At 38.6% G+C, this 25,845-nt stretch overlaps 1 protein-coding gene across 2 annotated transcripts in view; it reads left to right on the top strand.

Moving 5' to 3' along the window:
* The first annotated feature begins 859 nt into the window (after positions 1-859).
* Positions 860-25,845, top strand: part of HIBADH (3-hydroxyisobutyrate dehydrogenase) — an 85,949-nt gene continuing 60,963 nt past the window's right edge. The window contains exons 1-5 of one of the 2 annotated variants that reach the window (XM_030967945.1): positions 912-975; positions 7,598-7,688; positions 9,290-9,450; positions 13,760-13,869; positions 16,298-16,419. In XM_030967945.1, coding sequence (XP_030823805.1) covers positions 9,304-9,450; positions 13,760-13,869; positions 16,298-16,419 — 379 coding nt within the window. In that variant the 5' untranslated portion in view covers positions 912-975; positions 7,598-7,688; positions 9,290-9,303. Of the gene's footprint in view, positions 976-7,597; positions 7,689-9,289; positions 9,451-13,759; positions 13,870-16,297; positions 16,420-25,845 lie in introns of both variants that reach the window. The other variant, XM_030967936.1, reaches the window with a different exon arrangement.

Here is a 25,845-nt window from a genome sequence, read left to right as displayed (position 1 = left end):
AAGCGATTGCACACTCTGTTCCCCACTGAAGGAGGAGGAGGTAGAAAAATCGGGAGTGAAGTTGAGCCCAGGAGGGAGGAAGGAGTGGGGACAAAGTGTTTTAAGTCTTGGTTTTTATTTCTCATTATCCTACTTTAATGACATTGCTAACAAATTAAATTAATTTCCCCAAATTGAGCCTGTTTGGCCCAAGACAGTTACTGGTGAGTGCTCTCTCCTCATCCTTATCTCGACCCGGGAGCCTCTCGTTGTATTTTCTCCCCGGTGTCCAGCTGAGGAGGGGCAGCGATGGAGCGGCTTGGGGAGCGCTTGGCGCCCAGCCGGGATGAAGCCCACACAACGATGAAGCCAGTCACAGAATCACAGAATGGTTTGGGTTGGAAGGGGACCTTGAAGATCATCTAATTCCAACCCTCAATGAGCGCCAACTCTTATTTGCCACTTGACTCGGCAAAACAGTGCAAGGCGGCTTTTTCCGTCGCCCCGAGGGCCTCGTCTCGCACACAAGCTGCCTCCGCCAAAACGCCGGCGCTCCGTTCCTCTGCCGTTTCGGCCAAGCCTCCTCCCCCAGCAGCAAAGCAAGAAGACGAAGCGGTAGCGGGCAGGCACAGGCAAGCGGAGCTGGAAAGGAACGCCTTCCCGGGCGCCGCGGGCAGCGGGATACAATGTCCCACCGCCCCAATGAGGTGCTCCAGCGCCGGCCCGGCCCCCGCCCCGCCCCGCAATCCGGCCCCATCCGTCACGGGGCGGTGAGCGGGGCCGGCCGCCCGCAGGGAGGACGCTGCGCACTCCCATTGGCTGCGCCCCGCCGAGCGCCGTTCGTGGTTGGCTGAGGCGGCTGCCGCTCGCGGCGCGCGGGCGGTGGCGGCGGGCGGTGGCGGGCCGGAGGTCACTCGGCACGGGGGCGCAGCATGGCCGCAGCGGTGGTGCGCAGGGGACCTGCGGGCTGGTGGCGCTGGCATCGGCGGGTGATGGGTAAGGACCTACCCCTTCCCTCGGCTCCGGTGGCCCCGCTCTGCCGGCCGGGTGGGGAAAGGCCGGGCCTCTCCCGGGGCGCGCAGCTGCCGCGCTGCCCTTGGCGGCCGCGGGCCCTCCGAGCCCGGTACCGCTCCGGGGCCGGCTCCCTGTGCGGCATCCCCGGTGACGGAACCCGGGCTGGCACGGCTGGCACGGCGCGCTGCCGCTGCCGCCTTATTCGGGGCTCCACCGAAGCTTCGGAGCGGCTTGGCTTAATAAATGTTTTCACTCATTTGCTTAAAATAGCGTGCCTGGAAATCATCAGAGCCCGCAAAAGCCTCCTGTGGCAGCGGTGACATGTCTGCGGTACCTGTTACCTAGGTTTGGGCTGTTCAGCTCTCTCGGTCACTGCATGCGATTATTTTCTTTAAACCGAAGGCAGATCCAGCGGCACTTCCTCCTGTGTCGGCTCTGCAGGCGCTGGTGCTCACCTGTGGTTGGTTCATGGGCAGTGGAAGGAGCAAGCACTGCAGATATCCTGTTGGTGCAAGCAAAGAATGTATTTGTAGAACTGGACCTAGACATTTTCCCTTTCCAGAGTCCTGAAAAATCACACAGCTGTTCCTAAGTAATTTAATTGCTGAAGTAAATTATTAAAAATAAACCTTCAGTAGTCCTTTCAGTGTCATTTTGATGGCAGTCTGTGGTCGTGTATGTCACTCTGTGGTTAGGCTCCCAACACATAGGTGAAGGTTTTTAACTAGCAAAGTAGAAGAAATAGATTCTTTTAAATAGTACATGGTTCTAAAATCTTGACACTTAAGTAAGTGTTTCAGGAATTACTAAATTTCTTGTAAGTAGATAACTTTAAAAACTTTGTAACTCCCCTTTAAGCCTCCCTTAAACTAATGAATGAAAAAGGTCTGACAATTTTGACATTATCTTGCAGTGCTCTTTTTGCTCCACTGTCTCTTTTCCAGTGATGCTTTTTTTTTTTTTTTGGTAGCTATGGTTCTGATGTTGTGATAAGTAATAGCTCAGGTACAGCAGGCATGTTGGTCTCATGCTAGTAAAGTTAAATACAGGGGACTTTTTTATGTTGTTTAGTACCTTTTGTGATACCACAATTGAAAGCAGTAGCTTTCAAGGATTTATGAACTTTCTGTGCATGCGAACTGTCAGGTATTTCTGTAAGAGCTTTGAAATCCACTGTCATGGTCAATTTCCAAATGATCTTGTTTTATGTAGGGCAGATGGTGAGGATCTTGTTTCTTGTGGTGAGCATAGGTGTGAAAAGCAAACCAACATTGTCCCTTAAAGTTGAAAAATACAGTTTGTCTTTACCTGAAGACTTGAGAAAAAAAACTGTAACTAAGTCTAAGGAGAAATTGTGACTCTCCCAAAAAACTTCCATAGAACAGAATTTCACCCACAGCATTTAAGCTCTGACTTAGTCAGTAGTGACTGTGCTGAAAGTACTCTTGACTCTGAGAAATGCTTATGGGATGAAGGTCTAAGCATTAAACCTTCTTAAGTGCTAAGCTCAATTGCTTAGTTATATGTCCTGGCTTCCCCATCTCCAGTGCATTTACGAAGTTTGCCATTCTTTTCTTTAGTCTGACAGTTGGGGTTTGAGTAGTGATTTCATCATCTGTCCTGAGTGAAAAGCCATCCTGGTGAAGGAATTGTGCCAGCTCTGAGAGCTGTCCAACACCACAGCTTGGCTAGCAAGCAGGCTGTCTTCCTTCTCTTACTGAATGCTCCTTGGTTGCTTGGTCAGTTGCTCTTTGCAGCTGGTGCAGACCATGATGGTTTGGTTTTTCTGTATGTTTATGCTAGAGATTGTTAAATTGTCTAGGAGGAAAATAAAGAGCTGAGGGCAGATGTTGGAGGAGCTTCTTGGATGTGTATGTTTGTGTGTTAGTCAGCTGGACAGAGACTGTTCTGCAGCTGGCAGGCACTGACAAAGGTGCTTCATAGAGAGGGTTTATATGACCTTACTTAAAGATATATTTTTGATGGATATGGAGAAGTCCTTCCTGAGGACTTCTGGGGAAGAGGGAAGAGGAGGTTAATGAATTATGGTGACTGAGAAAAGAAGATTTTCTGGTGAATGGAGATTCATCAGCTGAGGGAGCTGTTCATCAAAGAAGACTGCTAGAGAACAAAAATGTCCTTACAAGTAGTTTTGTTGGAGGGGAGGGGACCTGTTCACTTAATAATTAAATAGTACTTTTGCTGGTTTAACAGTGCTTTTTCTGATGCAGGAGCTCTGCTTGAACTGTTGAATGACTCTATGCTCTGGTGCAGAGAAGCTTTGATTAATAAGCAAGGATTATGACAGAAGATCTGCTGCTCAGAAGTCCAGCACATTACTTAGTTAAGGAATCAAGTGTACACTTGATATTCTTTTTAGATGAAAAGTACTTACTATATGATTTTCTGTGTAAGGTATTGGCAAACATTTAATGAGGTATAGGTACAGATAAGAAAAATGATGTATAAGAAGACTCTGAGTGTTACAAGATAGCATCTCTGGTTTTGATCAGTAGACCTTTACAGAGGCAAGAAAAAGCAAGTGGGATGTTTTCAATGTAAAGCTGGCCAAATTTAGAGTATTGTAGTTGTCCTAAATTATTATTTTGTCAGAGTGCACTTCTCCAAATCATTGCATAACCTTTGAAAGTCAGTGACCATGGGGCAACTTAAATTCCATTGGCAAAACTTCTAGGAACAGAAGGATTCTACCTTTGTACCTTTGGCCTCTCTAACTTCTATATTTCTTCATCTAGGTCCCTCCCAGGATCTAGTTTCAGTAGGGGTTTTATAAATTACATACCAAAGTCCACAAAACACAGAAGTTCACTCTGATCCTTTCTTTCAAAGCAGGAAGGAGAAAAGGGGTGATGTCTTCTGTTGTGCTTGTACCTGAACTTCAGATGCTAAATCAGTGGGACAGTCTTTCATGTAGTGGCTCATATTGAATTGTCATTGTGTTTCCTTCTCCTTGTCAAATGACTTCATGTGTATTTTCTCATGAAGCCCCAAGCAAAACCAGCAGCTTCAGTAGCTGAGCTTACTCTGAGCATCTTCCCATGATTCTGTTAAATCTCACATATTGAAAAAGAGGATCCAGAGAGATCAAGATCATTAATATTCACTGATCCAGAGAGATCAAGATATTAATATGAACTACAGCCACTCTGATTAGGAATCTCTTATGGGATGGGGCTGTGTGGACTCTCATCCTTGTGCCATTTGGTGAATATGGTTCAATATAAGTTTTGTAAAGCCAAGAATTATGTAATATAGTTGAAATTATATTTTGGGAATTACTTGTTTCTCAGTCTTGTTCTTGGCCAGTTAGAGTACAAGCACATTGGATTTTTTCCAGGTCTGCTGTCTGTGGTTCTACCCAGCTATTAGTCCCTTTTTGTTTGATTACAAAGAGATGTCCTCAGTTCTGCATATTATAGTGTCTGTGCAGTCAAGTATGTGCAGTGAAATCAGGGCAGCACTGGAACTGGAATTCATTCTTGAAACTGTAAGACTCGTTACTTTGGGAGATAGGGTAAAATGAAATGTAAACATCTGAAAGGATCTAAACTTGTCATTGTTCAGGTCGAAAACTGCTTTCAGTATCTTTATATAAGGTTTGAAAAGACAAATTTTAGGTCATTGACAGGCTCGATATTCTAAAGACAGGATTGCAATCTGTGCATTTCTAAAGTTACTCTTCTAATAGTTGCATTTTGTTCAAGAAGAGACGTTCAAGAGATTCATAAACTCTTGCTGATTTTTTAAATTAGATTGGTTTTAAGATAAAATTCTTGTGAAACTGCAGATAAGGTAAAGTCTTTCTATTGTAGGTTGACTTTTCAAAGCAAAAAATCTGTATTTTTTCTTATTGACTATAAGCCCTAAATTTGGTGAGAGTGTCATAATTGGGTCTCCTCATCAATTGAGTTTTCATAGGCATGAGATCTGCAAGCACATATTCTCTGAAGAGAATAATGAAGAATCATCTGGGAAAAGCCCAAATTCTTTGGAGTTGGTATAGCTGTAGCTGGTTTTGCTCACAATTAGCTTGATTTACAGATTAATCTGTATTGCTGGTTCTGTTCCCAGGGAAGGAGAATTAGTTGCACATGGTATCAGTGATTATTTTAAAAGTAGATTCTGTTGCTTCTCTTCTGATGTTCTGACCTCTCTTAGAAGTTAAGTGTAGACTGGGCATTTTTCCAGCCATGTGATTGCAGCAGGTTACTGTGGATTTTATGGTCAAAGTAAAATGGGCTGAATACCACAGGGACAGTTTCAGCAAATGCTTATACAATTGATGGGATTAGTTAGCATACATGATGTGGTTTTCAGAATATCAGTCCTTAGATGTTTGAATTACAATTATTTCAAAACTGGGTTTGTGCTACATATCAGATGCTAAAAAGTGTCAACATATATGAGCTGGACATCACATTTTGTGAAGTCACCTGTGGAGGTTCATCTAATGGGAAAACATGAATATTCTTGTCTTTTAAAACATCCTCTTTTTGGCAAATCCCAACTGTCTTAAGTAGTCATTTAAAATATGCCATGCATCTAAATGTAGTTGGTTCAAATTTAATTGAAATCATCTCTGTTAGATCTGTGAACTAATGTAATCAGTCTTCTAAACCAGTTTTCCTCTGTTTGAGTGCCTGGAGGTCTGAAGATTTTTCTTAAATTTGATTAACCATTTTCTTAATTTGATTAACCATTTTCTTAAAATGGTTAATCAAATTATTTAATTTTGAAGTGTCTTATGTAGCACTGGGCTATGAAAAGTTAAGCCAAAATAAAGTCAGAAACTGACTCAGGATTTGAACTGCTTCTCCAACAGTCCCAATTCCCATGGATTTGAATATGTTTTAGCACATAACAGAAAGTGGTCTCTGATTCATAAACTGAGACAAAAAAAAAATCAATAGAGAGACAAAAGGAGAAATAATAGAATACAATGACACAAAACTTAATAGTACTGGTCAGCAAGTTGTCTTGTATCACAGCCTAACTTTTGCCATGCCTTTTTGGGGATACTGCAAAATGAAAATTTTTAAGGGAGGCCTTATATTAGAAGAATGTGTTCATTTCATGGATATTTACCTTGTGAAGAGCTGCCTTAGAGGCACAATGTAAGTGCATGTTGGCAATAGGCATGTCACTGCAGTCTAATTACCAGCTGAAGTCTTAATATTAAGATGTGATGACAGTCCTGAAAAGTCATCAAAGCAAAGCAGTCTTATGTAACATTGTAAAGAAAAAGCAGGCAAGTTGCAGAGAAGGAGTGAAAGTAGCATGGGCAAAATGTCCTTCTCAATTCCCAACATGAAGATCGAGGCAAAATTATGTCTGTTGAGGCAGGTGACCAGGTTCTGAAGTAGCTGAGATCTCAGATGTGATGGATGAATCAGTGAGATTTAAGCAGATCATGGACGGATCTTTTAGGCTGTTATGAGTGACAGGCATCACTGCTGGTGTCAGCGCTGATAGCAGAAAAAGGTATCAAGAAAGTTTTCTGAAGATGCTGAGTTTGAGGTGGTGGTTAGATGTCCGTGAGATAGTGTGAGAAAAGAAGAGATTGGGATAAAAGTGAAGAGTCTGCAAGAATGAGTGTAGGTATTGTAGTCAGAATTATTCTTCTGATAATGTTACTTGGAATTCACAGAAACAAAGAAAAAAGAGGTTTGGAAGCAAGGCTTCCAAAAACCTTAAATCTTTAAAGCTAGCTTAGGTTGCTCATAGTGTTCTAAGGTTGCTAGGAGGATGGAGGTTCCACAGCTTCTGTGCATTGCCTCTTACAGTGCAGAACCTTTTTTCCACATCAGGGATGCTTTTCTTATTTCCAGCCAGAGTTTTCCTTCCTGCAGCTTTTGGCCATTGCCCCATGTCGCATTGGAGTGTACATCTGTGAAGAGTTCAGCTTCATTTGCTCTGTAACTCTTCTTTCCTCCCACTTCATAGGTAGTAGAAGACCGCAGCCTTTGCTTCTCCCAAGCTCAGCAAAGACAGTTCTCTTAGCCTCTGCTCATAGGCCATGTTCTCCTGCTCCTTGGTCATATTTATTTTTACTTGGTGTTTGCTGGGCTGGCTGCAGTTTGATCACATCTCTTGTGTATTTGTTGTATAGAAGAATGACTGTTTTTTTGACCTCCTGCATCTGCTCTTGCTAATGCAGTGCAGAATGTCATTAACCTTTTGCTGCAAGGATGCACTGCTGACTCATGCTCAACCTCCTGTTGATGGAAATCCACAGGGTCTGCAGAGCTGCCAGCTGTCTAGCCATCCAGCAGCCTGTAATGACATCCTCTGCCCCAAGTACAGGACATAAATTTGTCTTTGTTGAACTACTTGAGGCCTATTTCTCCAGTCCTTCTGAATAGTAGCCTTGCCCTGCCATTTTTCAGACAGTCCCCCCAGTTTGGTGTCACACATGATGTTGCTGGGGGTGCTTATTTTTAATAATCAGTCTTTGATGAAACTTTTAAACAGTTTCAGTATTGACCCGTGAGGAACATCATGTGTAACTAGACTGTTGCTAGTCGTTGAACTACTGATCACTGTTATTTGAGCCCAACACTCTAGACAGTATTTCTTTCTTCAGGCAGTTTTGCAGTCCCATCCAGTCCATGCTTTCTTCATTTGGCTACTGGGATACAAGAGGAGGCTGTTGTGAAAGCTTTACTGAAGTCAAGGTAAATAAGATCTACTGGTATTAAGGGCTAGAGAAAGAAAGATGCTTAAAACCAGGGCTTGAAGCTCTTCAGGAAGTGGGAAGCTTTGATCTAGCTAAAGGAACAATTTTAGATTAGTGCAAACGAAGGACTGGGGAAGATTGACTCATAGAAACAATGAGAAGAAGACTCTAAGATGATTGTTATGGCTGATGATGCTGGTTTAGGCTCTTTGTTCATTTGTTCCCTGGTTTTGACATGTAGCACTTCTTAAAAAAGCAATGGGCTCTTTTCCAGACTTATCTCAATTTTCACTAAGCATTTTCCCAGTGCAGATTTATTTGAAATTGTGCTACTTCTCTAGCTATGTAATTGCTGCAGGCATCTGTGGAAACTGTCTCAGACCAAAGTTCTCTCAACAAACCTGATTTATTAAATGTGGCACTTCCAAAACAGTGCTGCAGATGAAAGAGCATGACCATTGCTGGCTAAGAAGGAGCTTAAAGTCAGAAAGACTTTAAAATGATTAATCAAGTGTTATTGGCCTAGAGAGGATTCTTTGCTAAGCATTGAGACCTCTTAGAGTCTCGATCCAGCTTAGGCACATTTTCTGTATGTGCACTTTAGAGCTAGAGTATTTCTGTAGTTAGCTTTGTTTCTGTCTGCTTAGTTGACACATACTTTAGTGTTTATTCTGCATAACTTTTTCCTTTGTTGTAAAGGAGAAAATATTTTATGTAATTGGCAAAGAACTCTAGTCACTATCAAATTGTGTTCCCTTTGGATTTGGAGTGTTTAGAGCGATGAGACAGTGATTGCAGTAGATGAATGCCTGCAATGCTGCTCCTATCCAGAATTTGATGCTCACTAACTTCTGGGAAGAGGTAACTGACTGGAACTGTAGTGTTTTCCACAGGTTGTAGGTTAGACTTTATAGTTCTGTCTTGGTAGTACAGTAAATAGAATACAGAGGTTATTCCTGTAAAGATTTTTGTAATTTTTTTAATACTATATTTTATTCTAATTTTCAGTATTTAAACTCTGGTTGTATGGCTTAAAGGATTTGCCATGATTTGCTATGGAGATTTTAATCTTTAGGTTAGTGGCTTGTAGCTGATTGCAGGATCAGAGAATCTGTGAGGGGCTGCATGAAGTAAAGTGGCAGCCTCTCTCTGTTCCTAGGGAACACGTGCTGCATCCCATGGCTGCAAGCAAAGTTGCAAATAAAGAGTCTGTAAAATATATATAAAATTGGTCTTTGCATATCCAGTTTAGAATTTAGACACATAATAAAACACAGACAATCCTGCATATTTTAAGTCTGCTTTTGAGCTCTTCTCAGATCTTAGCTTTACGTACTATATTTTTTGAAATGCCCACATTTTCCTAATTACAATAATTTTCTTTGATACGGAGAAAAATCATCGTGGGATGGTATTTGTGGCCCAATGTATGCTATAATTTAAAGTTTAAATTATGTAAAATAGGATTCACTTTGCTCTGTTTTTAAGTGTAAAAATGTTAAAATAATTGAAAACAGATTATGTGGTAGCTTTTAGTATGTCATTGTTGTATGTCAATCCTTAATACAAAAATATTGATGTTTATTGTTTTGAAATCAGTGTGTTCTAGGACTATGGCTTCCAAAACCCCGGTTGGATTCATTGGGCTGGGTAACATGGGAAATCCAATGGCAAAAAACCTGGTAAAACATGGATATCCAGTTATTGTGTATGATGTCTTCCCAGAAGCTTGCAAAGAATTTCAAGACTTGGGTGCTCAGGTATAGTAATAAACTTCTTTATTTCAGCAATAGCTGTGTATGTTGAATGGTTCTTGCACGCAATGCAACTAAATAATCTGGGTTTTTTTCTTGGTTAAGATCGCAATCAGAACTGAAACAGCACAATAAATACAATCTGAATCTGTGAGGTTTCAGGTAGAGGAAAGATATGATTCTATGCCAAGTAATTTTCCTGCTGTTAGCTGGAATTGCTACCTTGTCAGACTTCTCTAGCTGTCTTTTTTCCCCCCACTTTTTATGAGAGTAGGTTGATGGCCTGTTCTATCACCTCCTGCTTTCTCCTGCTTCCTTCTCCCCCAGGTCTAGATGGCTAGTGGGCTGCTTTTCATCTGATTCTTGCTTTGACCTTTTCAGGTTAAATGACCCTAGTTAAAAATTCCTGCTGGCATAGCTGTAAGGGTTATAGGGACATATGAGCTTTCCTGCTGCTTCAAGGTGTAGTCCTTAGGGGCAGGGGAAAAATCTAATTATTTAAGTGCTTATTCTCTTGGAGGTGAGGAAGGATATGCTGAGAGAAGAGGAAGGAATGAAAAGGAAAAAGGAGGGAAGGAAATTGATTATATTAGGGAGCTTTACCTTCCTGCAATATACCCTGCAAAATCTTGGCCCTGTTCCAGCCAGTCCTATTACTTTTCTTAATCTGTTAATACCCTCAGAGCCCCATTCTCTCAGATGGTTGTGTCATTTCTATGTGTCTGTAACACATTTAAATGGTTTTGACATACTTCAAAGCTGTCACAATTTAGACAGTTGTGGGCAAATGGATACGTGCTTAAAACACAGAAAAAAGGAGTGCAGTGCAAGAATAAACCTGTCATGTAACAATGCAGAGGATAGACGGGAATTTTGCAGCAGTGGCAAGGAAATTGTAGGTAGGTCTAGACAGAGGAACTGTGTTCCTTGAAGGTCTAAACTGTTGAAACTAATTGCAACTGTTTTAAATAATGAGGTAAGATCGAGATTCCTAAAAGATAAAATGATACCACACAGCTGTTAGTAATTAATTGCAGCTCGCCTTGAATCATTCCAGAATCTTGGCCTTAAGTGGGAAAGTAAGCTTTTCACCTCTCTTCCTAGCTCCTGTTCCTATTTTGTTAAAGCAGCCAAGACCCTCAGGCATGAACCAGACGTGTCTTGAGTAAGACTGGGCAAATGGAAGAGATTGTTTTGAGCTGTTGGTTGTATTTTTAATTCATGTTCTGCAGTGGAATCTCTTTTCTGTGGCTGCCCATGTTGATAGCTTTTTGCCTTTGTAATAGAATCCTTGGCATTCACAGCAAGATGTGACATGTGATAATACAGGTGAACTGTAATGCCTTTAAAAATAAAGTCCAAGGTATGTTTTAAGATCATAAATCGCTGAGAGAATACATGGCTAGGCTTAAATACAAATAAAACACATTTAAAGAAAATATGTGAACATAACTTCCTCTTCTTGATCTTTAGGTGTAAATCCTACTCCAGCACTTTTTTCAGGAATTGAAAACTTGTGGGTCCATGGGGCCTTGTAGAAACTGCTGTAGAAGGAACATTGGGCTCTAAGGGCTGCTTTCTCTTTGGTCTGGCTGTAAGGGTAAAACCATCAGGAGTGTTACAGAAGTGAAATGACCCCAAGAGACAGTAAACTTAGTCAAATGTCCATTCTTTTAAGGCCAGTGCTGCTACCAAGGTATATGGTGGATGCAGGATGCCTGATCATAAATCTGCACAATCTCCTACTCCGCTTTCTTCAGCCAATGAAGTAAACAACTGGGATATGGTACATGTCAGAAAGTGGCCACCCACCTGCTAAAGGTGAATAATAAGAGGAAAACTGGCTGAGCATGAGCATATGGAACCACTTGGGGTGGAACTTGGAGAAAGTTGGAAGGCTCACAAATGGAGTAACTGCGTGTCACACTTCAGCTTACAGGTCTTTGTATCTAAATCCCATCACAGATTTAGAACATTGAGAATGTTACTGGAGTCACCTGATGCATAAAGCATCATAAAAATAGAGCTTTCTTTAGTTTACAGTAAGAATGCCATTTCAGGCAAATAATAATTAATTGACTTCTTGTAAATATAAGTAAAACAAAATAGGGAAGCAGTTTGGAACAAATACAAGCAAATGCATCTAAGGGCAGTACCAATAGAAAAATCTCTCCTATCCAGTTACATACTGCAAAAGTTTGCTTAAACTAAACAAGTATCAGAACATGTACAGGCCTTGGTGGGCTGCTACTCTGAGCTAGTATAGTCTATGTTGATAATCAACAATTAGTGTTTGGTCTGTTTTTTAAAGTTATGCACATATTCTTAATGATTTCAAATGCTCAATGTTTCGTAATAGCTTTCAAATCATTCAGCTTTGTTTCTGAAAAGTCCCAAATAAAATAAAATAGAAGTTTTATATGCTGTTTACTGAACAGCTAGGTATATTTTTTCAGGCAATATTATTCATATTTGTTAACAGTACCAAAAGGCCAAGAGTTGTATATTCCCACTTTTAATTCCCACTTTGTTTTGCTACTTACTTCAAGGTAGCAGAAGGTTTTTCCTTTGTATAGTTGTAGAAGTACTGTCCCAGTCTGTGCACCTTTTTAATCTAACTTTCTTCATGTAAAAGGCATCTTACTATTTTGAAAGACGTGAATGGAATAAATGAATTCCTGTTTAGATGACTACTGTACTATGTCTTCTTTGTACCTGTTTTACTTAAGAATTATTTAAAACTGTAACAAAAACCCAGCTATCTGCTATCTATGTAGCCAAGTAGAAATTTGAGGCTGATGTACTGTTTCATTTGTGTGCCCAATGTAGTATATTTTTCAACTTCTGGTTGAAAAATGCAAATGGGCCACTGAGTCTTCAGCTGATACCCTCCAAACATCTAAGAATACTGGAGATCATAGTTTCAAAGAAGAAGACACATATAGATTCAGGTTCAAATTTCATATTTCCTCTCTCCACCTCTAATAATACACATTGAGACTGAGCCAAACCAGAGATACATAGAACTAAAGACAAAGGTGCCATGCTTCTCTTTAAAGAGATAGGTTCTCTCATCTCCAGAGAGGCAAGTCATGAAATCAGCTAATCAGATATAGAAGGTTTGCTGCTTATAATTGCCTCATTTATTCCCGCTAACCTTTGTTCTTTAAACTATAGCATGTTTCCTTTTGTAACTGTGTGGTATGCCCGGCGTTTTGTGCAGTATTAACTTACTCTTTCGAAACAAAATCTGCCTGTTTCTCGGTCCCATCCATGCCAGTTTCTTGGTGTTTTTCCCCCAAGAGCCTTGTTCACTGACTATGTACAGTCTTCCCTTCTTTTGTTCAGAAGTCAAATAAAAATCAAGAAGTTTCTTATGCTGATCCCAGAAGTCCTTCAAGGTGTAATTCAGCATTAATTACAAATGACTGAAATTAGATTAGATCCTTGTGGGCTAAAGATAAAATAATGAACTGTATGTTTGTTGCTATTTTCCCTGGGCTATTAATGTGTTAACAATGCAATTTTAAAGAAATTTATTAATTCAGACCAGTACTGGACAGAAATCTTACTGGTAAATGCCTTCCAAGTGAAACTCACAACTTAGCTGTCAAAATTTCATTTGTTGTGTATGTATCTTAAATACTATACTGCCTGCCTCTGAAAGTGACTTCAGAATGGTAATATACCTTTCAAGTTAGGTATGATTATTTAACAACTAATACCTAATAATATATGTCGAAAATTGGTCAGATCTTTTTCGTGAAGGATGCTTGAGCTGATAATTTTCCATTTTAAAAATGCCAGTTATAATATTTTGAGAAACATCAGTTAGTTTATCTGATTCCTTTTAAGGTGAGGCTCAGACGTGCATCGAGTAAGTTTTTTTCTTTTTTCCTCAGTCTTTTTCTCTTTTAATGCTGTATATAAGACAAGGAAAAAGTGAGATTTTTTGTAATCCTTTCGTATTGTGCCTCCTTAGAAACAGTTTCTATAATATTTTCTATAGATTCAGGGTCTGTAGTGAATTGAAGATTTATGAATAGGTTGATGGGATGAAAGCATATTCCCTTTAGCAGATGTTGTGGAGGAACTTCCATGATAGGAGATCCTTTTCATTGTTTTGATTTTTCAGTTGCTGGATCCAAAGAATCAATATGTTCATTAGGAGAGCAGTTTTTCTTGTGTTTTAATTTTTTTTTAATAGCTTAGTTGTGACCAGTGAATACTAAAACCAAATTCATCAAACATGTCTGACATCTCTTTTTCAGGAAGTGTGTAAGCTTATATTGTTTGGCTTTTTTTTCTTTAAAAGGTAACAGAATCCCCAGCAGACGTAGCAGAAAGAGCAGACAGAATTATTACCATGCTGCCTTCTAGTCCCCATGCAAAAGAAGTTTACACAGGAAGAAATGGCATTCTAAAGTAAGACTTTTTTGTAGTTTGGAGAATTTCCACTTGTACTCAAGGTTTGTCTGATGATTGCTGTTGTTGTAACTCTTCCTGTGCCTTCAGGGCACTTAATTCAATGTTCTCTGTTCTGTCACTATTGATATTTCTAATTATATAAGTTCTCTCATGCAGTGCTGCTTTTGAATGGCTTTTGGCTAAAGTCTTTATTTAATTTTGAGTAGAATAATAATTTTTGTGCATTTCAGGCAACTTAACTATTATCTGCCTTTTCAGTTGCATGGTTCTTTTGCCATAATGTAATGTACTACACTCAAGTACAACTAGAATATTTGCTGGCAACAATTATTTGCTCAAATACTATTTTCTTTACCTTGAAATCCTATAAATTAGATGTTCTGAAGAGAAACCATTGTGTCTTATGTTGTTAAAGTGTATTTACATAGAATAGCTGACAAGACTTTCTTGATTTCTACTCTTGTTATCTGTTTATTACCCAAAAAATATCGTAAGATTTTGTTTAATGTGAAACAGTGTTTTTTAACTTTTGTGGAGGGATTTCCACTGAGCCTTAAATCCACAGTCTGCAGAATTCTAGTGCTCAGAGTTTTTGAACTTGCCAAATCAAAAAATAAATACAATTCAAAAATCTGTTCTGGCTACAAGTGCACTGCTCCTGGCAGGCTGACTAAGTCTACTGGATACCTCTGAGGATCATGTAGGCTCTTAACAGCTATCCAGGTTAATAAGGTAAAGGAAAAAAAAACATACAGAAGACAAAAGTACAGTAGATTATCAAAAAATGATGATGCCTTTTTAGGTATTGATTGTACAATATTAAGATGCAGTGATGAGAATGGAAGTAGAAAAGCGGGATTTCTGTTGTTCTTGCTGTATAAGAATAATAGTTGATTCTCTCCCTTGTTGTCTGTAGTTTAATTTCTCATAAGGTAGGAGTGAGGAGATCTAAACTTAGACTCTTCAGGGAAGATGGGTAATTGGATCAGCCCCACAAAGCTCAGGGAACAGCTGTGGGAGAACTGCCCATGATGGCAGTGGTTTGAAGAATGATTGGCAGTATGTACTGATACAGTACAGCCAGTTAATCTCTTGAGTACATAGATGTGGGAAATCCAGCAGGAAACAGTATGTGGAAAGCAGCCCTATGCTGCTGCAGTTTCTCAGCCTCTGTATTAAGAGAAGAAAGTGTGATTTGGCAGTAGTGAATAATTGTGGCTCTGAATGACCTGGTCCTTGCTGACTGGTTTGATTTTCATAATTTTCTGAAGCTTTTAAAGCTTTATAGAAGAAAACATCAATAACGTGAAGTGTTTAAAGGTTGAGTTCGTCATCCCACTGTGTTACCAAGGAGCCTGTGCCACTGTGCCTTCTTCTGAACATAAAGGGGAGATGACATAGTACCTTATCTGCTGCGCTGGTTTTTGTTTGCATGTGTCCAAACTAACTGTAGCAGCCCAAGGGATGAGTTTTGTGTATGTGGAACTGTTTCACTCTGGAGTTCCAGTGGGGTCACAATGTATGTATACGTTGAGAGGCTATTTCCAGCAATCTGGGTAATTCAATTAAGTGAAATCCACTGTACTGCCAGCAGCATGCAAGGTGCGGTGGATGTCTTTATCTGTCACGAGTAGCTTTAAATGGGCCACGTTTTTATGACTAAAAAATTCTGGTGTTTGATTTCATGGTGATTGCTGGTCAGGTGGACTTGAAATCATGGTGCAGTTCAATGGAAAGAGGAATAAAAATCAACTTCTTTGTTGTGGAGGGCATTAAAAAAGTTAACATTTTTTAAATTTCAAAAATTTTATTGTGTTTTTTAATCAAATAAAGAGCTTTTTGTGGCCTACAGTTTGAAATACAGATCTGCCTAAATGTATTGGCTATCAATGGGAAAACATTTTTCTCCATACTTCACTTCAAATGTTCAGTGGGCTTTTGTGGTTTTAGTTATGGTCTTTATGTAGAAAAAATTGTAGAATGATTAAAATAATGCAATCAGACCATTCTGACATAAGAAGTTAGGATACTGTATATATAAAAAGAACATTTTATTGTTATATATTAAACTTTAGGCTGTATCAGCAGTTGCTTAGAATGCATCTTAGGTGATCTCTATATTATATACTGCTCAACTTGTGTAATGGAAGATTTTCTTAGTGCAAGCTTTTTGTGTAATTTTGTTTAATAGTGTTTAGAAGAATATCCTTTTTTGTGTTCAGCTTTTGTTGGGCTTTGAGTGGTTCAAAACTGCAGTATACATACTGAGCAGATCTTGCTCAATAAGGTTTAAAACTTTACGTTTACTAGTGTAGCAAAAATGTCTGCACATTTGTCATGCTGATGGAAGCCAGTGCCATGGTAATAGTTGCAAATATCTTCTGAAAATAATAATGATAATTATAATAATAAATCTTTATTTTAGGAAAGTGAAGAAAGGCTCATTGCTAATAGATTCCAGCACTATAGATCCAGCAGTTTCAAAAGAATTAGCCAAAGCTGCTGAAAACACAGGAGCAGTTTTCATGGATGCCCCTGTTTCTGGAGGTAAGTCTTCATCAGAAGTTTACCTTATATTGGACAAGTTGTCTCTTTCTTTGCAGTTTCAGTCAGCAGTTTGTACCCTTGTTGCTATAAGTTGCTTTTCTTTGCTATATGTACAGAATTCTGTTTTGTTGTTGTTGTTTAATTGCATTACAGATATGTATCATAGGAGTATTTTTAGGATTTAGGAGTACACTTTTGTGTTACACTTGGAGAAACAGCTTTCTTGGGTATGGTACAGTGGTCCTTTTAATTTAACTTCTTTCATAAAGTTGCATTTTTATGCAGTTGCTGACATTTCTTTACCCTCCATCTATTTCTTCCTGTTAGGGAAAAACTGGTTGTCATTAAGCAGTTCTGTTGCTGTTTCATCTTATATTCCTCGTTTCATTATCTTCTTTTTAATTAAAAGAAGAATGAAGTGAGGAATATAAGATGTCTTTGTCAAAAGAAAACAGAGATTTGTCTGGTTTTATAACAACTGACATATGTGGGCGATAATTGTCTATTCTTAAAAGTTGCTAACTATTGATCTCTGAGTATTTAGTCTCTTGTAAGAAATAATACAGAGCAGGAAAGACATCTCAAATTGTGGGCAGAGGAGAGCAGAAACATAAAATTAATATTTTGAAAACAAAACCATAACTAGTCCTTTCTATTGTTGAATTCTTCTTCAACATACCTGGAATTAGAAGGTGAGGAAACCTCATTTTTTGTGTGACAATCTTAAGGTTTTTACAGTCTCATCTAAAAATTAAGGTAACTGGCATTTTAAGAATTCTTTATTTTCCTGATGAATGTCAGTGATGAGCAAAAACTAACAATCTGTTTAATTTTCAACTGGGAGCTAAGGCAAGATTTGACTACATACTAGAAGCCAAAATTTTCATCCAAATTCTATTGTGAACAGAAAGTAGGCAGATCCAGGTAGGTGATATTGAAGAATATAATGGAGAAGACAAGATTCTTGCTTCCCAGCCAGAATGTTAGTTCTCTTTTATAAAGCTAGATAGCTAATCAACCTGGGAAGAAAAACCACAGAAAAATTGTATTGTGGGCAGATTATGTATCTCTCTGATCCTTCTTTTCAAACACAGCATGGACTTTTGCTTATCAGTTGGGCAATTCTGACCTACTTCTATGTTGTTTTCTTCATTCCCTTTCTGCCAAGTGTGTTATTTTCCAGAAGAAATTATTTACCTTTTAGAAATGTTTATAATTTATTTTTATCTTTAAGTTTTTGGTGTAAGTCTGACTATAACTACAAAGAAGAAAAGGAAAAGTTTGATTCGAAGCAACTTTAGTTGTTTAGGGGGTTTTGTTCCTTGACAAGATGGTAAGGCCAAGACAGAGTTAATGTGATAACGTATAGCTGACTGGTGTGAATACAGATGGCTTTTTTGGTGTTGGTGGTTTATCTGAATGGTGACTAGTGTCAGTTACAGATTGAGGGATATCCTGTATAAGGGGGAAAGAATAGACTTGACCTTCTAGTCCTTAATATATTTGTGAAGCCCAAGGAGTGCTCTGTACAAATCATGTTTAAAGTGGGCACTTGCTAGAAATGTGGAGAAGTTAGGTCTGTTGGAAAAAACCTTTAATGCTATGCTTTGTTATTTCCATCTTTCAGTACCTAACGCATCAAGTCTTTGGGGTATTTTTATATGTCCTGACTGCATTGTTGGCCTTGAGACAAAACACTAAATGGAGAAGTATGCTCGGCTCTCTAGAAATTGGCAGGCATTATGCTGTTGCTGTGCAATGCAATAGAGTTGGCAGGAATTTCAAGGAGAGTGTTTGTGGGACATAGGGAGGAGGAAGAGAAAGCAGCATGCCTGAACTGTCCTCTTTAGAGCTGTCTGTTTACTAGCTGTTATTGGCAGACAACTCCACTTGTGTTTTTAGGTATTTGGGTGTTGCCTGATGTTAACATTCATTCACTGTGAACAAATTCACAAACTGAATAATATTTTGAAAATTTCTTGGTCTATAAACTCTAGGGAGAGAGAGCAGTGATTTTAATCATGTTCTGACATTGCAAATGAATAATCTTTGGGCATAACATTAGGGCCAGATTTTAGTGGCTTGTTTGCAGTCTTGCCCCCAAAAGATTCTTTCTCTTGATCTTTTTTCAGATGGGCCTTCATGCCATCTTAATGCTGTCTTCTTCATATGATTGGCCTACAGCTTAGTGCTGTCTTCTTCATATGATTGGCCTACAGCATTTACTTGCAGCTTACAGTCAGGACCCATTAAGTAGAAGTTGATGAACCAAGTCACTATAGTATTATTTTTTATTAAGTGACTTCAGAAAATACTTCTCATTCCCATGGTTGCATGCAGATTATGCTGCTAATGCTGTCTAGAGATAGCAATCGCTTTAGCCTAGGATTAGGATCTCTTGCAGGTCCACATGAGAAAGTTCTGTCATGGTTCCCAGTGCTGCCGTGGTTTGTGACCTCTTTGTGAGCATGGGAGAAACGGGGAAACATCTTCAAAATCCATGTTTGTTTGTTTGTTTGTTTGTTTGTTTGTTTTAATCTAGACAGGAAAATTATCTCTTTGCAAAGTTTGGGTTCTTCATCTTGGTATGTATAAAAGTATTTTAAGGCACACATTATCTCAGAAGCATATTTAAAACTGACTCCTATTGGCACAAGATTCTACTGGCTAAGTACAGGATCTAAATTTAGCCTTCAAGAATTGTGTCAAATTTGTCCTCCCACTGATTTCAGTAGAAGTGTGATACAGGTTCTCACCTCATAATCCAGCGCTAATTTCACTAGTGGCTTCACTGACTGCTGTAATAGTTCTCTCTTTAACTCAGTATACAAGATACTAATTTCCTAAAGTATATTGGCTGATTTTTTTTTTAATTTCTAATGTAATTCTTTCTATGTTGTAAGCATTGTTAGTGTTCAGATACAACCTTTTCAACTTCTTTCTCCTTCCACTGGCTATTAAAATTTTATCAGCTCTGTATCTGCTCAAAGTACATTGTAGTGCATTCTACTGGAACGTCACAAAAAGATGTGACAACTTGATTTGTTTTTCTGGTTTTGGAGGTATGAAAAAAGATTTTCAACTCTTTTGTAAGTCTGGTTCTTTAAGATCTGATAATGAAACTTTAGATCTTCCTCCTCACTGTATCCTTTAGACAAGAGAGTAGTCAGTTAAAAAGTCAGACTGCTAATTGTTAATAACAGCTGTCATATAGAGAACTGTAGTCATGCTAAAATGGTAATAAAGAGTAGAATAAAAGATATTTTTTTTTTAGAAACCGTGCGTTGGAGGTGGCTAGAAGAGGTTGTAGTTTCTATTCCAGCTGTCATTTCAAACTGTTTCATCTTAGAGTACTGTCTCCATAAACTTCAGCTGATCATAAAGTGATGGAAACAGTAGTAGTAGTAAGACTGACAAGTTAAGACTTCAGGTCACTGATAACGTAAAGTACAATGTGAGTCCTTGATGGTGCATTGCAGACTTAATACCTGCATGGCCAGATCTCTACTTAATATGGAGCAAAGGTAAAAAAAATATTAGAAACATTCTGGAGATATTTTATTTTATTTATTATATTTCAAAGAGCAATATATTTCAGGATACCAGAATTTTTTTCCTTTTTCTTAGAAAGGGCACTTTCCTAAAATAGGAGAAGCGAGTTATGTGTTTTTTTTACTTGAACATTGAAGGCACTTAGTGCTGTGCCTTTTCCAAGGAGAGCAGAGGAGTTAAAACTTTATGCACACCAATATTTGCAAAGATTATTTGAAAGACTCCTTCAGACAGACTAAAAAATAGGAAATAGGAATGAGTAGTTCAAACATGGCATCTCTTAGGTTGTAAATTCTGTTGTAATAAAGATGCATAATCATATCTTTGCCAGAATTAAACTGATTTAATAAACCTGTCTTTGCTGGGGAACCTTGGTAGAGCTACTTGAACTGTCTTCATTAAGTTGTGTCTGCTTTTTTTCTTTAGCTTTGTGCACCTTTAGAGAAGTGCAATCTTATGACTTCATGGGAGAGGAAAAGTTGGTGGGTTAATTCAAAATCTCTAATTTGAGACATCGTGTATTTGTTCATAAACACAAAGAATAAAATAAGGATTGTCCTGAATTCAGTGGTATAGAGGTTTGGTGTGGTTTTGGCTTTCTGGTCTGGAAATGCAGTGATTGGATCTGTTAGAATCCTTGAAACACTATAAGGATAGAGCAGGTTCATGAATTTAGAACTAATAATTCTGACCTATCCCACTCAGTAGTAGGTGTTCTTGGCAAGAAAAAACATCTAAATGCATAGTAGTATTTGCTCCATTATAGATTCTGGATTTATGTTTTTATGCTTTATTTTTAAAGCCCAAATGTGTGTGCTCAGAATGGCCACAATGTTCTCTGTGTTCCTGGTACTGAGCGTAACAATTTTACCTCACTTGCTTTGCTCTTCCTCAGTTACCATATGCCTTGTGTAATTTTTTTTGTTCCTGACATCTTTCTTAATTTCTCTGCTTACATTTTTTGCTGAATGCATTTGATCATATTCATTTTTTGCAAAGCCTGTGATTTAGGGATGGTAGTAGAAATTACAATGTACAACCATAATACTAAAGGTAGTGTGAAAAATATTACGAGTTCTTCTGAAATTTAGATGAGAGAAAATAATGCAGAAAGTAACTGATGACAAAAAAGGGAAGAATTGGCTGAACTGATTTAAGGAAGCTGAAATGAGGATGAAGAAATATTTTGAAATCTGAGATGCTTAAAAAGCTTCTGATTTCTAATAACTTATGGTTTAAATTTTATAACAATACTTATCTGTCAAAATAAAGCTAGTTTAATAGATCTCTTTTGTTGGAGAGAAGAAAGAACTGAAAATCTTGAAAATCTTACACATTGGTAAGATGTATATTTTGACACAGGGAGGGGAGGAAGTATAAACCTTGTGCAAATATCTCTATGTTGGCAGCAGCTGCTGTTTCAGAAGAGTTGGGTAGTATATTTACTTATGTGCTGACTTTGCAAGGCTGTTTTTCTTCTGTAAGCCTGTTATGTCTTTTGCATTCTCTATAAAATAAAACAAAAGGTAGCAGAAGGTAAGGAGGAATAAACAGATTTATTGAGATCATCTAAAAATGTTCACTGGGGTGGAGACAACAATCCTACAATGACTAAAAGGGTGGAATAAATAATTTTATTAAAGCATATTGTATATTTTGGCAATAAAATTGTGTGTAGTCTGGCCAAATAGTGACCAATGTGCAGAGAAACATATCTGTCTCCATTTGTTCAAAGGTGTAAAGATGAGTTATTCAGGCTAGCTCAATGGGACATAACCAGGAATAATAGGCTGGAAATCATTAAGGAAAGAAAAATGTGTGCCGTGTCTACCAGGAAAAATGTCCTAACGACATTCTTCATACACTGTGGAATAATTTCCAAAGGAGATGGTTGAAGCCAAATATCTCCATATGCTTTAAACTGTGCTGGGCAAAGTGCTAGGAACTATTCTGTAGGGAAAAATCTACGACTGGCAGGAGGATGGCCACATGATCTAATCGGTCTTTTCCATCTCTAATGTCTACAATCCTGTTGTGTTCTCACACATGGTGTTCAAAAACAGTTAAAGGAAAACTGTCCAGATGGAAGTTAGAAATCCCTGTGGCACTCTTTCAAAAAGAGTAAGGAATAACTGCAGAGTTAGAGCCAACATTCCTTCTCTCAGTAAAAATGGTTCTAATATTCATGGCTGCATGTGAGCTGTTACCACATTCCTAATAACTGCTCTGTTTGTGGATCCTTTAATGCTAGTATCTGCCTCTTCCTGTCAAATGTTCTGAGATACACAGAGTAAGAAAGATCTATAAATGCCAGCCTGTAATAAGTCCTAGGAAATAAAAGTTAATTTAATATCATTTTTTAATTTTTGATTTCTTCTCCTAGGGAATGTTTAAAGTTAAGGGGTTGCAGGTGGTGTTTGGGAATGTTTCTGGAATGAAGTGATGACTTTGAAGCTTTATACTGAGTTTGTTTCGGTTTTAAGCATTCATGGGCTTCTTTTTCTTTCTTTTTGTTCTTTCAATGGAGTGCCTTGTTCAAAGCGTGCATTTTTCATGTAGCCAAAACAACCTAGTGTGATTCCTGTGCTTTTAGGACAGTGGGGATGATGAGCACCAGACCTTGGTAATCCCCTAACTCCATATGAGTCCTGATTCTGCACTGTGCTGAATGTGCCTGGTGCAGATGTCAGCAGTGAGCCCAGCACCAGGCACACCAGAGTGGGAAGTCCGAACTGGAAGGTGCTGCACAGAGCAGACTGGGAGTGCCCTGTGCCTGCACAGTGCCCATCACCATGGGGACAGCCACACCAGCTACCCGCCTTGGAGGTGCCACTGGAGAAAATGCACTTTTCTCTGAATCTTAATAAAAAGCAGTTGTACTTGTAATTCAGTGTTGCCTTAAACAGATTTTTTCAGTCTGTGTGTGGAATTCTTGTTTGTTGGAACAAAACCTAAAAGTCCACAGAAACCTGACTACATGGTTTCAGCTGGGATAGGGTTAATTTTGTTCCTAGTAGCTGGTACAATGTCTTTTTTTTTTTGTTTTAGAATGATAATAAAGTTGATAGCACATTGATGTTTAGCTGTTGCTAAGTAGTGCTTACTTCAAGTCAAGGACTTTCAGTTTCCCATGCTCTGTCAATAAGGAGTTGCACACCAAGCCAGGAGGGAGCATTGCCAGGACAGGTGACCTGAACTGGCCGAAGGGTTTTATATTCCTTTGCATAGAGCTCATATAGCTCAGTATATAAACTGGGGGAATTGCCTGGGAGGACTGCTTGCTGCTCAGGAATGGACTTAGTGGAGCAACTGTATTGTACATCACTTGTCGTTCTTGGGTTTTATTTTGCTCTTTTTGTTGCCTCCTTTTTCATCACCATTAAAAAAAATATTGATATTATTATTTATATTATTGTTATAATTATTATATTTTATTTCAGTTATTAAACTGTTCTTGTGTCAACAGATGGATTTTACCTTTTTTTATGTTTCTCCTCTCCATCCCACTGGGGAAGGATGAGGGGTGAATGAGTGAGTGGCTGCATGGTACTTCTTTGCCAGCTGGGGTAAATCACAACACTTATTTAAATGAATGGGCCACTGGAAACGTGGCACAATATAGAATTACATGTTTCTTTTGTCTCTTATTCATTAAGGGAGATCTTCAGATCATACACTAGACGTGTGGAAAGAAACATTAGCATCCTAAGTCTGAACCTTAGGACACATCTTGAGTCTTAGGACACATTTGTGCAAACTACTCAAAGGAGCAGAATGCTCCTTTCAAGGCCCTTTAAACACTTAAACTAAAGAAGCAAAAAAGAAAAGAAACGTACCCACATGGAGTAAATTTTGCAGGCAGGGACAGCTAACCTTGTCTTGTAGTACAGGCCTTTGAAAGTAAATCACTTGTTGATCCCCTAAATAGCTGAATCCAGGATGAGAAGGAATGAAAGCTGATCTTCTATTGACACCCATCTGGATGATTCTGGGTTCCTTCTGTTTAAAGTCATAGTGATGAGTTGACCAAGTTTTGGGTTTATTTATGACAATATTACCCTATGATCTGGAGCCATTCTAAGTCACTGGATCATTGCAGAATGTTGCCTTGTAGTGGCGGACATTTTTATGTTTTGAAAATGGTCTTGTGTGAATAAAAAGGGGGAGAACGTTCTAGCAGAAGTAATCCTTCTGCACTTCAAACAAATACCTGAAAATTATTCCATATTTGCAGTGTTTAGTGTAGTACTGCCCACTGTGAGACAATTCAGTAGATTGAGCTTTTGTCCTTAGCAGAACAGCTCCTGGTTAATCCACAGGGAGCACATAGAAATGCCAAGATTTCCTAATTTTTCTTCCTTCAACCACATTTTTAAAAACATGGTTTATATCATGAAATAAAACATTAAAGGAAAGAGTATTGCCTTTTACCATTAATACACATTTAGAATCCAGCTCTCAGCATACAAACTATTCAAATGTTCACGTTTTGGTTTGTCCAACAGTATTTAGTCCTGTTGGCTCACTACTTCAGTCTACTGAAAAGTGGAAGACAGAGGAGAGTCTTGCAGTTCTGGAGCTGAAGAAACAGTTCTTAACTACAGTTCTCTTCATGCCAAGCACAACATAGGAAGTGGGGAAAAAATTTATTTACTGCACTGTGTTTGACCTATAATTTTAACCCTTAAAATTTGGTTCTTATTTTATTTTCTGTAGTTTTGCTGGGAAAAAATCCCATTGTGTGGGATTTCGTAAACCTTATACAGCTTTAAGCGATATCTCTTTGTAAGAGAAAATTAAGAGATGGCTTGATGGGAACAGAGTAATGCATGGAAATGTTACCCTGGTGCCATACCTTCTGTTTCTATTCCTGGTTCTGTAAGCAGTTGTGTTTTAATTATTCTGTGTTGTGGAAGAATGTTAAATTATTTGTGGTAAAATGGGGGGAACAGTGTGAAACACTGTGGAACACTTTAAACTCTTTACATATTTTAAGTCCAGATAGTGGTGTATGATTGGTAGTATCCCGATATGTTGTTTGTCTGCTGGTAAACTAACAGGGTTAGGGTTTTTCTTTTAATGTGAAGCTTAGCAAGTTGACAGGAATACTAATCTGACATGTAATTATTATCCATTTGCTTTATTTAATGAGTTGCTGCAGACTGTGTAAGATCCTAGTTACTCAGTAACCATATAGTTTAACCATAAGCAGTCAGAAATGTGCATTTTGGCTGTTATTTTGTTTTCCATCTGTGTTTCCATTGCTTTCTGATAATGTATGGTGGGCATGTGTGTGGCTCTTAAGTGTGTTTGCCATAGGGAGTACAGGGAAAGTCACATTGACTTTTAGCTTTGGCTGAGGAGCATACTACTTGTGTTTCATTTGTGTTAGATTTCTTGGGTTTGCTTAAAATTGTGGATTTCATTTTGAAACTGACATATGACTATACATAGTTAGCTGTTCCAGCTTGGTTGATTTCTGAGGTCCAACATTTTTCCGATCAAACTACTTCCAGAATTGCTACAATTGCTAGTTGTCTGAAAGCAGTATTTGGTAGCAGCTAGATGCTTCTTGTCTTGAATAAGGCATTTTATGTTGCATGTGCAGGAAGAATATCAATTTCCTTCCTCTTTTAAAAGTTGAAGGACAGCTGGAGAAAGGAACCTTCAGTAGGTTATCAGCGAGTGAAACGCTGTTGTGGTAGAGCCCTATATAGTAAACTAGGAGTGTGTCTAACTTTCCTCTTTCTGCAGATGCTCATCTTAGGATTTATATTAGTGGGGAGTTAGGGGTGAGGCTGGGGCAGTGGTAGGCTTTTGTAGCGGAAGCACTAAATGAGAAACTGATGTGAATTTGGCAAGCAGGAGAGTTCC

The sequence above is a fragment of the Camarhynchus parvulus genome, chromosome 2 (genome assembly GCF_901933205.1).
Source record: "Camarhynchus parvulus chromosome 2, STF_HiC, whole genome shotgun sequence".
NCBI lineage: Eukaryota > Metazoa > Chordata > Aves > Passeriformes > Thraupidae > Camarhynchus > Camarhynchus parvulus.
This window is presented reverse-complemented; position numbering and strand designations above follow the sequence as displayed.